The 12985-nt window shown below is 30.6% G+C and overlaps 1 protein-coding gene across 1 annotated transcript in view; it reads left to right on the forward strand.

The window, feature by feature from the left end:
* Positions 1-2113: 2113 nt before the first annotated feature.
* Positions 2114-12985, forward strand: part of LOC106708049 — a 51879-nt gene continuing 41007 nt past the window's right edge. Inside the window, exon 1 of the mRNA XM_045679641.1 lies at positions 2114-2309. Within this exon, the coding sequence (XP_045535597.1) occupies positions 2240-2309 (70 nt within the window). The 5' untranslated portion in view covers positions 2114-2239. The remainder of the gene's footprint in view (positions 2310-12985) is intronic.

The following is a 12985-nucleotide window of genomic DNA, read 5'->3' on the forward strand; positions in this document are numbered from 1 at the left end:
AAAAAGTTACTTGTAAGCGTTTGGTGGACTAGTGCCGGTATTGTTCATTACAGTTTTCTCAAATCTGGACAGACTATTACGGCTGATGTCTATTGTCAGCAATTGCAAACCATGATGGAAAAGCTAGCGGCTAAACAACCTAGGCTGGTCAATCGCTCCACGCCACTGCTGCTTCACGACAACGCTAGACCACACACTGCGCAACAGACGGCTACTAAATTAGAAGAGCTTCAATTGGAAAGTCTAAGTCATCCTCCGTACTCCCCGGACCTTGCTCCAACAGATTACCATTTTTTTCGAAATTTGGATAACTTCTTGGAAGGGAAAAAATTCAACTCCGATGGGGCAGTCCAAATCGCCTTCAAAGATTTTATTGATTCCCGTCCGACTGGTTTTTTAGTAAAGGGATCAATGAACTACCTATGAGATGGCAAAAGTGCATAGAAAATAATGGTTCATACTTTGATTAATTAAATATATTATATTAAAAAATATTCGACTTTTTGTTCCTCCCATACAAAACGCCAATTTCATATGTAAGGACCTAATATATTGAAACAATAAGACATACGTTTGTTCTTCATGTACATATTTCGTAGTTGAATAGTTTGTGTTCTCCGTACATCCGTTCGTCCTCAATGTAGCAGTCATTATTAATTAGTAGACGATTTGGCTCGTTCCCTTGAGATGGTCTTACCTGAACCGAAATATCTCACTGCCAAATGTCTATCATTTATTTACTATAACTTATAAAATAGAACGTTGCATCTTGTTTGTGTTTGAACTAAATCAACTCAAAATCTATCAAATAGACCATCATATTTTTTTTAGTATTAGATTAAACGATTAATGAATAAGGTTTTCGTTTACAATTAAATAAGGTTTGATCAAAATCGTTCAACAACGTTAAACTACTATGAATTTTTCATAAAAGAAATTTAAATGTGTTTCCGTTGCTTACAATGCAAAATAATCCCCGGAAATGAAATAAGTAGTGTTTTTAAATAATTAATTAAGAAACGGCTTAACTCACGTGTAATCATCCCTCGCGTCGCGACTGCGAAGTCTTCAAGATAAACACTCGCCCTGAACATGGAACCCCGATGGTCCGAAACTAGTCGATGCCGTCACCGGACGATCAAACGTGAGTTAAGCCTGTTCTTAATGAATTAATTATTATGTCTCACGAAAGTTAAACTTTTTACACAATTTTGTGTTTTTAAACATTGTCGAGAAGTATAAATTAAATTTTCGCAATATTTTTAACATCGCCAGGAGGTATCATAACAATTTATTATGCGCATAAAGCTTTATTATTCCGTTGTGTAAAATAACTTGTCCTTTCTTCAAAGTTGCCACAACAGCTATTTACGAAACTTGAAATTGCAAAACTGATTGTCTCAAGTCTGTCACAATGGATCAAAGTTTGACAACAAGTGTTTTATTCATCCGACGTCTTGACAAAGTCGCTTTCAATTCGACAGAAACTATTTCATTGCATATCTATCATTTTGGTTGAGCGCTGGTGCGAATTATTGCGCTCTCTACTTATACCTTTGAAATATTACTGCGGGTAACTTTGTATTACCAACTGAATAACTTTACTAACTGTATTTCGCAAGAATATGTAGTCACAATTCTGAATTTCATTATGTAATAATTTAACTTCGAAACTTTTTTAGTTTAGTTAAGTTATTTTTATTAATTGAAGAACTTATTGATTCTTTGAAACAAGAAAGAAAAATACTTTAAACATAAATTGTCTTCAAAAAAAACTATTTAAAAACCAAGTATAAAAAAGCTATTTTCAAGCAATCAAGTGAAAAATAGATAATCTAATCTTTAAATTTACACAACAAAATGTATTTCATATTTTTTTTATGTTGACACAGTTGTCTATTATGTATACATAAAATATAAAATGTTCATTTTTGCAAGTAAAATTTATTTATTTACTAAATTTCCTATGTAAGTTATTTTGATGAAGATAATTTAATATCAATCATATAGAACCTAATGTTACATGTTAAATCGCCAAAAATAACATTTAAAAGAATCAATAACAGCAACTCTGGCGTACCCGTAGCTTGAAGCTCAGTTGTCTGGGCGCCGTAGTGTCGGACGGTCGCATCTACGACGTGCTACGAAACCTCTACGCGTATACGAAAACAGTGCGGAAAGATGTGAATCGAAAAAAACTTAATTATTTTTATCTTTGTCGGACTTTTGTGTGTACAAGATGGATTGGAAGGCGTGTGTATTTCTGTGCGCTTTTTTCACCTGTGTTACTTGTAATCCAGCTAAAATAGGTCAGTATGAAATATTTACGATAAATGTTATTTTCTTATGTACGGTACAGCGATTTGTATTGAATACTGAACCGATTCGTATTTCGAGCGAACGAGTAAGTATGAGTACAAGAAAGGTATTTTAATTCATTTGTTATTTACTTTACTTTAATGAATTTGTTTTAATTAATTACCGCAGTTTTTTTTTTTAAATATATTACAGTTTTTTTCTTATTTAATAAAGGATTATAATTAATAAATAAATAATAGGAAAAACAATTGAAATTATTTTTATATTGCGTTCATGTAACTGGTTTACAGTTAAATTAACGTGATAACGGTCGCATTTTAAATCATAGTCGGACTAAAACTACGTTTTCAGTTTTCAGTGTTTCTTTAGTTTGGTATTTAAATAGTTATTTTGATGTTCTTATAAATAAATCATAAACATCATTGTAAAAGAATAAGCAATAAGAAACAAAGGAAAAGACATTATTTAACTTTAACTTTTCCTTAATTAACTTAATTTACTTTAGTACATATATGAACAGATTCAACTCTTAAGAATCAACAAAAAATGGAGGTGTATATATAAGCGGTATGATTTTAGGTAAATTTTGTCGGCGAATATGGCAAGAAAGAAAATAAAAATCGTACATAACGAAATTATAATTCTTTAGAACCAAGTATAAATACGTTAAAAATACTTTTACATTATGTGAATTTAAAATTACATATTTAAAATAACATTACAATATTAACAAGAACACAATGAAAATTAAAAAAAAATGTATATTTTTTATGGTAATAATTATTTTGCATTGACGTCAAGTTGGGTTCGGAAACATTTTTTTGTTCGTTACATATATTTTTATTTTCATTGTTTACAAGTATATAAAGGAGTGCGTTAATCTTCGTTTTGTATGAAAGCGAACATTTGAATGAATCTGATGAATGGAATAACAAACAGTGCGTACTTTTTCGTAACACGTGCTTTGTTCAAAAAGTGTTTTTGTTTTAAAAAAAATGTATTTTTATTTAAACATACTTTAATAGAAATAAAAAAAACGTTATTGAACATAAAATATAACTTTGTTTAATTACTCACCTTTCTTTGTAAAATAGTTCATTTTAAACTCATGTTAGTTTTGATTTCAGCCAATACGAAGGAAGAAATTATTGGTGCCAATAGGAATTGATGGCGTTAATCACTACCATTTGAACAATCTCGTTTCTTTTGTAGTACTATTAATTATAAAACTTGAACAATGAAACGAACACTTTGTTTTATTATCTGGTCTATAAGTTTATTTTATATTGCGTTTGTACATGACGTCACATTCAACAAAAGCTATTGACAATCAATACATCAACGTAAGCTTTCACCGGTATGTTACGTTATACTAATAGCACTCAGCTCGTATTAAATCCGTTAAATAAGGTAAGGTTCCATTGTTTATGGAACAATAGTATGGTTTTGAATTAAAAAAGTTATTTGTACTTTGTGTAAATATGTAATACAAGCAATTGAGAACGAAGTTGTCATAAATGAAAACTTATGATTTAAATTTAAAGGACAGTAGAGGTCGTTGTACATAAAAGCTTATATCTAACTAATATTATAAATGTGAATGTTTAGATGGATGGATGGATGGATGTTTGAAGGTATCTCCGGAACTGCTCAAACGGATCTTGATGAAATTTAGTACAGTCGTAGAAGAACAGAAGTTTAGAAGAACACATAGACTACTTATTAAGTTTTTTTTTATTCCGCGCGGAGTCGCGGGCGATAGCTAATATTTTAATATCGACTCTATAAACTTGATCTATGTATATTTTAGTTATCTACTCTATTATTTTTACCCGACTGAAAAAAGGGGTCAAGATTTACTCCCGTATTAAAGTTTGTTTTTTATAACTATATTTAAAATGACCCCTTTGCTCACTTATTTTTAAAAACCTGATATGAAAAACAGTAATTTGAAAATTAAACATGTGTGTGGTTGTGTGATTTGTGTGCTTTGTAAATTATTTTTATTACGGAATGGATTGAAAGCTTCATTTACTTTAATTATTAACATCTTAACATCATTTAAATATTCCAGTATCTTATTTTAAACTTTAATTAATAGAAACGTTTTATGAATTATTATTGAATAAAAAATATCGCATATAACTTTGAAGTACTCATGAAACATATTTCACCTTCTAAGCTTGAACAAAGTTAAGTCTTCAGTTAAGGTTGCGTGAGCTTAGTTATTTGAATGGGACATTAAATGAATTAACGCCAAATTAATCGCGAACTTTATAACACGGGATTATAAGCTTTTAGTTTTATAAAATCTTAATATTTTGATGACATGCAAGACTTTTAAACAAAACATAAAATGTTAAGGGTAAAATATTAATATAAATTAAATTTGATCAAATTGGAGTATCCAGTCTGAACGTAACATCGAAAAAAAACTTGTTTTTAAATTATTTTCTGTCTGTATTTCTGTACAAGAGACCGCGTTTGTTTCAAGTAATCTCCGGAACGGCTAAATAGATGGATGGATGGATAGATGATGGATGGATGTTTGTTTGAAGGTATCTCCAGATGGCAGAGATGTATAACATAGACTGGAAGAACGCATAGGCTACTTGTTAATTTTTTTTTCTTTCCGCGCGGATGAAGTCGCGGGCGATAGCTACTGAAGATTAATTTTTTAAAATATATTACAGAATTAAAACATAGATGTGTCCTTTATGCAAGTAGTAAAACAAGAAGCATTTGTAAATTAAACGTCGCTATCTGTTTATTAAACTCTCTGATTTATAATGCTCTATGGTCCCCGCTGGTAGTTTGGGACTCACTAATTGCCGGAATATGATATATTGTTAGCTGCAATGTAACTATTGGATTTATAACCACTTCATATGCTCCATTTGTATATTAAAGATGTACTCTGTTCTTTGTTCATATTTAACAGAGGAAATAGCGCGTTTTGTACTATGTTTTAACAGTGTAAACTCATGCTTGCATGTTCGAAACATTTCAAAACACCTATATGATAATAAAAGGTTCAACAAGAATAAATATCTTATATTTTTTCTATTCTTTTATGTTATTTCTATTAAAAACATTATTTTGATCATCTATCTATCTACTTAGCTATCCTTAGTTATGAGGGTCGGTACTAATCTATACAACTTTTCCATATTAAAAATATTTCTATAAGACTTAATACTAAACAAGTTTTTCGTTGCAGTATAAATTGCTCCTTTACTCTTTAAAGAACGAAAATCTTTCCTTAAGTCAGACTTTAATTGCTGTAATACAAGTCTTGACACAGATCTCACATACGGCCACGTGTACGCGACGCTACATAGAGTACAGACTGCTCATTGAGGTCGCGTCCTCACTCGGAAGCTTGTTGTAAGTTGACATTATTCACCGACCTCATACGCTACGGGAGTCCTTCATTAAAGAGCTCTAGTAAAATCGTAAGGTAAGGCTGTATGTAAAAATGCTAATATTACTTTGGCTTATTCTGGACATAAAATATAACGTAAATTTCTCAATGTTGTAACGAAGGAACTGAATTATAAATATTATCAATACTTTTAAAAGGATTTAATAAGCAAATAAAAACGATGACCCCCTAAAATAAAACGGAAGGGGTCGTTAATAATAACGTGATTTTCAAACTGTCATGTCAACCTTAATCTAATATCAAGTGCTATTTTAATACAAAGAAATGTCCAAAATAATATTAATATATTCATTTTTACATCATCTGTCCGAAAATAAATACACGTGATTTTTCGTGATTTTTTTGGAAACTCTCTCCTCTCGAAAGTAGTTACGAAACATAGTAATAACGTTTACTAAAAAATTAAATAGAAAAATTAAGAATTTCTATATTTTCCTGTTACCCGATCTTACTCACATTTAGAAATTATGTTACGTGAGTTTTATCCGGTTACCAACTTTAACAACCGCTCCAATTATGATAACGAACCTGTCTGTGTTTTAGAAAAGAAATAATTCGGTTTTGCAGCTACAAAAGACTATTTCATTTTACGTTACGAATTTGCCAGTTTTTAGAGGGAAATGTGACGTGCCTAAATAAAGTCTTTTCAATTGAATTTAAAATAGGTACATTAAAACAATACGCTACTCTTCGTTGCGTAACATTAATTCCGACACGTGTCTTGCTTTTTCGTGTTTTTATAACTAATATAACTAGATTTAAATTTTATACAGATTTTTACATAAATAAAGTAAATTATGTCAATATTGTTGTGATTGAAGTTGTGCAAAATTTTGAAACAAATAATTTATTTACAGGGTGTTACTAAATAAAATTACTAAAGAAAAAGACAAGTTAGACTTTTTCAGATTAAAAAAGTTTTCTATTTTTTCTCCTTACACTTCTGTTTCGTATTTCTCGTACTTTCCGCGTTATAAGTCTTGACACATGAGACGAGACAATACGCCGATAACGCATTACAGTCACGTCTTTACAGACGCGAGGCAACAGGAAATTGTTTTGATTACAACCCACAACAGCTGTACAAACTTGTGCCGTAACATAGCGGTGAATACTTAATTGATTATCATACAAAATGTATATTTTTTGCTTAGCTGTGTAATTTGATTTAAACATCATTTGTAACTTTTATTACGCATAAGCTCGACCTACCAATCCGGTAATAATAACGAAGTTACAGCCCGAGCTGAGGCTCCTGATAAGTTACTCTTCAGGGTTAGGCTAAGCATCATCTACTCCTGGCCACCGCAAACCCGGTGAAGATATAAATATCTATTCAAGGCAAACAGTGACTACTCAGTCACAATAAAAAAATAACTAGGGTTGATTGTTTTAAAAGTAAAAAAATAAAAGAGGCCAATTTTATTCCTTTATCTCTTTTCTAGTACAATGGGAAAGGGAAGTGAATAAGCAGGGAAAGATAAATTGGAAAAGGAAATATTCCTTGTCAGTTTCTACCCTGTTTTTACCACTTTTGTTGATAGTTTAAATAATAACAGAATTGTAACTTAACACAAAATGAAAAAAAAAATATTATGTTTCAATTCCCTCAAATTGTTTTACTCAATTCCCTAACACAGTCCTATGTGAACAGAGAGTACTAAGATCTGAAAAGCTCAAACTTCTTTGACCCATTTACGTAGGCTGAGAGAATATGAAAGTAGGCAAACTATTAGATAGAACCTTGCTTTTAATACTTTTATGTTCTCGTCTTCCCTGAGGAATCTGTAACTTTTGAAAGAACCTAAAAAGCTTTTCCAATCTTGAAAGTTAAATGTCTTACACGTACAGGGATTAGTTAAGCGTTATAAGTTCTTTTTCGACTTTATTGTTTTATTTTCAGTCATAAAATGTTAAATCATAATTAAAACCCGCAATAAAAAGGTATTCCTTATCATCCAGTTTCCGCTTGAGTGCTTAAAACTGTGCAGTCATTTCGCATTTCTTAATGTAAACAAATAATTTACACCTAAGTGTTTATTACTTACCTTCCGTGATAACCGATATGCGTAAAAGTTTACATGTTTATGAATTGAATTTGCTAAAGAAGGTGTCATAGTATTTTCTATCGAGTCTATTATAAAGAGTTATAATAGGTATTTCATACATGTTTTTTCGTTCTTATGTTTTTGTTTGTATTGTAACCTCATGTATGCTAAACAGTAGAATTAATTATGCCGCACTTCAACGTTTTTTTTTATATTATAAGGTGGCAAACGAGCATACGGTCACCTGGATTCGCCGCAATAGCGAGGCGACCGTTGCCCATAGACATCCGCAAATACAGATGCGTTGCCTACCTTAAATCAACGGAGAAGGGAACGCACAGAAAGAGGATATTTCTCCTTCCTATGCGTCCCCTCTTCCGCCAAATCCTTTTCTCCTTCCCAGCCTTTCCTAATAAGAAAAGGGTGGGAAGGGAAAGAGGACTAAAATTCGGCCTCCGGCACCACACTCATCAGACAAAACGCGAAATTGTTTTCACTTCACGCCTGTCTTCTGTGTGGTCGTGGTATTGCTTTGCTCCGGTCGACCCGGCCAATTCGTGCACCCAACAAATATTGCTGTTGCGGGATCTACCACTGTTATACGTGCTATTGCTACCAAAAAAGGTACCGTATCATTCTTATTTTCCCGGAGTGTTGAAATTTTTTTAACGTAAAGTATCTAAATTATTTTTGTCTCCGTGATTTAATATATCGAATGTCTGTACGTCCGCGAGTCCTGTGTGCTCGTCCATTTTGCATGCTTCCAGCTTGCAAATGACACAAACAATTTATCACCAGACGTTGTAACAAATGCGCTCTCTAGACAATTTAAGCGTCCCCTCACTTAGCGTCCACCAGTCTTTGTTGCGACTATGATTGTGAATAATTATGTATGAGACATCCTTCATCGGTACAACTGCCATTTGCAATGCATATTTGGTTCACTAGTTACGATTTAATTAGGCAGTTAAGTTCCTTTACCTCTATTTAAGAAATAAAGAACCATAAAAGTATGGGCCGACAAATAAGTAAATAAAAAATTAGTCAATTGATCTTTTAAGTAAAAATAGGTTATTAATAATCCAAAATTAGTCAATTAAAAAACTTTGTTTTTAAAATTAAATTTTTTATTGTCCGTATACGTTTTTATTTTTATTAATAAGTGGTGAATATCAATAAATGACGCTAGAAAAATAAAGTCATAGTTTAACAAGTGCAATATAATATATTATGGACATATATTTGTAGTAATATTTTATTCCTGTTTGTTAGAAAGGCAGCCTTAAAGAGTACTGGCTCGGAATGAAGACGGGCAAACAAAAACATGTGGATGCAAAGAAATGGGACTGAGTTCAGATCGTTCTAGCGTGTACAACACAAGTTACATGTTGCCTGCATTCAACTTTTTTAATTTAAAACGCAGTCTTCAAGTCTGTACTTCAAAAGGCTAAAGTCTATTTGAGTCTAGAACAAGGAACGCTTCAAAAGAGCTTTTAATGAAATGGCACTGCATGTTAATAAATTCCTTTTTTTACAAAATGTAGTTTTCAGTTTTGTTAGTTGAAAAAATATGCTTTTTAGTTTAATATTCTAATTTTAAATTTAACAACAATATTCATAATGTGTTGTATATTTTTTTTGTTTTAAATTTATATTTTGCCAGTCCCGTCGAAAATAAAATTAATAAGTAGCCTTCCAGACTATGTTCTACGAGTATATATACGTCGAATTTAATCGAGATCCTAATGTTCTAATTTTTTTATAACAAATGCAACAAAAAAATAATTAGCGAAATTATTGCAGCCGTTTATGATTGATATCGTGACTAAGGAAGATAGCGGTTCATTTTTATATATTTAGACGATCTAGATAATTCACATAACAATAACTTACCAGGAGACCGAAGAGCTGGCAGCTACCTCGGACAAAGAATTAGTCTAGCCATTCAAAGGGGGAACGCTGCCAGTATCTTCGGAACCTTGCCTAAAGGGACACCTTTTAATGACATATTTTAGTTTTTATGTATTATATTTAAAGTAATGACTTAAGTTCTCATTTATTTATATAATTCACAATTTACAAAATTTTACTTATATGTTAAAAAATATAAAAAAACAAAAAAGAATTGAACCTTTTAGAACCGTTAAATAGCAATCATAATTGTCATTATTTAAAGAAATCAAATGTGTAATCAAGTCATTCGATATTTACATCTTAAACATTATGTATTCAGTATTTATATACTCACTGAATTTACGAAGCGATGAGAATCTACCAGTGATATTTATAATTCAGATGAAATAGCCGCATCGATATGAATCAAATGGTTTTAATTTTGTAAAAACCCTGTATGATTGGAGTTTAAACCGCGTGCGTTATTTACTGGTGAGTGTAATAGTATTGCTTTATTAAATTTAAGTGAGTCACAAAACTTTAAAAAAACAACTTCATAAAATTATAGAATTATTATTATTAATTAGCTGTAGGACTTTCTATGGTTTTAATTTAGAAAGTTTCGTCACATTGTTTGCAGTTAAAGAATTAAATTTGCGACCCACTTAAAATCTTGCATAGCCATATTTAACATTGTATGTGAATCTACCAGGAGGCTTAGCAAGAAATTTCGCGAGAAACGACCGATAGGAACGTTATACAAATTTATTGCAAATTTTAAAAATGGTCCAACGAACATATTCTTTCAAATGTACGTGCTGAGAACCCCGGAATATTTATAATTCAGATGACGTTTAGCTTGTAGCTACATAAAGCGTAATAATTAAAACATATATCAGTCGTAATATGTCAGGAAAGGAAACTAGTAGTACAAAGTCATTCCATTTAACTAAAACTATGTTCATTAAAATAATTTATGATTGTTGCACTAAAACTTCTTAATTTGGGCCACGTCCAATTTACCAGTGATGGTAATTTTCTGAACCAATACTGGCAAACTTTCATAAAACGGATTATTCATTTAGGTTATGACTGACAAAAATATACGAATAATAGTAACGATAAATAATCAAGGAAAAATCAAATCGGATAAGAAACGGAATTACCATGATTGGGCTTTTAAAGCTAACTAAATTCTAAGTGTTTTTTTATTTTTTAGTAACTAATAAATGAGTGAAAAAAGGAGTATCTTAAATAATAAATTTTTCAAAATTATTATGTAAAACCACGGTGTAACTGGAAGATACAAAAACCTAACCATAAAAAAATTAGTGTTTCAAATAAATTTTAGCTTAAATATACATCAACCCTTTTATACCGTGACTTCAACGCCAGACGGGGATTCTTGAAAAATCATGGTTATTAAAACATTATTATGAGCTGGCTAGCGAAATGCAATCTTTACCAATAAATGAAGTACTTATACTGAAAACATTGTGGTGATACATATTTATAGTGAAACATATAACCACGTTGACCTCAATAATGTCAATCAGCGATTGTCAAAGGGTTAAAATACGTGTTTAACTAAACATTGTGTAACAGAGTTTTTAGGTATTTTGGCTTATTATTATACAGAAATAGTCTAAGTATAAATTAGTTTTTAGGAGACCTTTTTGTATTACATATTGAATTTAAATTCAGTCACGTAGAACTAGGCCAAATTTCTGGCGCGATTCCAGTTGTTAGGGTAATATTACGTTACTCCTTTTTTACTCTCTGTTTTGTAGCGATAGTCTGCATAGACCTGCCAGCCTTCAGCTTTTGCGGTTACTTTTTATGGTGGAAAATATACATAAATATTTTGTGGAAGCCCCACGATATGACTTTGTTACTGGAATATCTAATTACCTGGATTTAATGTCAACTTTATTTTAATAGTGAATCTTTTTGGCGATTAAACTTTTTATTTTTATTTAAATTTTTGACTATAGTACGAAATTATTTTACAAATTATACTACATAATTTGTAATTATTTGTTTTGGGTATTTTATTTTGAAAAAATAATTTTTTTACTAAAATGATTATTTGAAAAAGATTTAATGATATCGAATAAAATCAACTAAAAAGAAAGACAATGTCATAAAATGATATGATTAATTTTATTTTATTTTCCATTTTATCTTTAATCTAGTATTACTTAGTAACTTATCTTAAAGTTAGTGTAGTTAAGTTTTACATTCTTACGTCATCTTAAGCGAAGTAATATAAGTGCTAAGTATTTCTCAAGATAAAGTTACCAAATACACTTATGTAAGGTAAACTTGCGGCTGCAACTTTTTAAATCCCCTCGTGCGCAACTAAGCTGAAATTTTTTTAAAGTTATGACAACTGTGTTGAAGTTGGATGAATTTCTCGTTTGCTCCGAAGATGCTAGTTTTCTTTTGCACTTGAGATGTTAAAAATTCTATGTAGCATTACTTATATAATAGAGAATATAATTTCTAGAATATAATTATTTCTAGCGCTATATTTAGTATGTTGATTAAATTTATTTTATTTTTTTTAATTTTCCACAAGTCCACAAAATTTAACCTACAATATTGTTACTTAAAATCACTGGACTATGTGATTGGGTTTTAATTAAAATATAATAGCAATTTTTTAATATTAATCAACGAATAATTTTAATTACTTTGCATAATTTTGGTTTATATTTGCCCATTAAATATAACATGATGAAAGCTTCATTTCATCTACCTATCAGTTTATATTGCCTATTTATTTTCAGCTTTAACAGATGTTATTTATATTACTGACATGTTAATACTTGATTAAGATTTATTAAATTGATTCAGTATCGAATATTTTTTACAAATTTTTAAAGCTCGCTACGCACGCTTGGCAAACAACAAACACCAAACAACAAACGCAAACGTGTGGAATGGTGATTGCCTGTTTTGTTTGGTTCAATATTTGTGTCAGTGATCGGCGTCTCAGCGGTTTTTCTACACAAATCAAAGGATGTTCGACAAACATATTTGGTGTTTGACACGTGTTTGCTGATTGTGACTGTTTGTAACACCAAAGCTCTGAAGCGACAATAAAACCATCTTGTCATTTTTGAAGAATCTTCAAGCAAATATTATTCCAAATACTAATTATTTTGAAATTTAATTTCAACTAAAACTTAAATAAATATTTTGTTTGTAATCATTTATTATTTTTACAATATAATTCGTCAAATACTAAAGTACAGGTAACGTAAAAGTAGCTACA

Source organism: Papilio machaon, chromosome 10 (assembly GCF_912999745.1).
Source record: "Papilio machaon chromosome 10, ilPapMach1.1, whole genome shotgun sequence".
NCBI lineage: Eukaryota > Metazoa > Arthropoda > Insecta > Lepidoptera > Papilionidae > Papilio > Papilio machaon.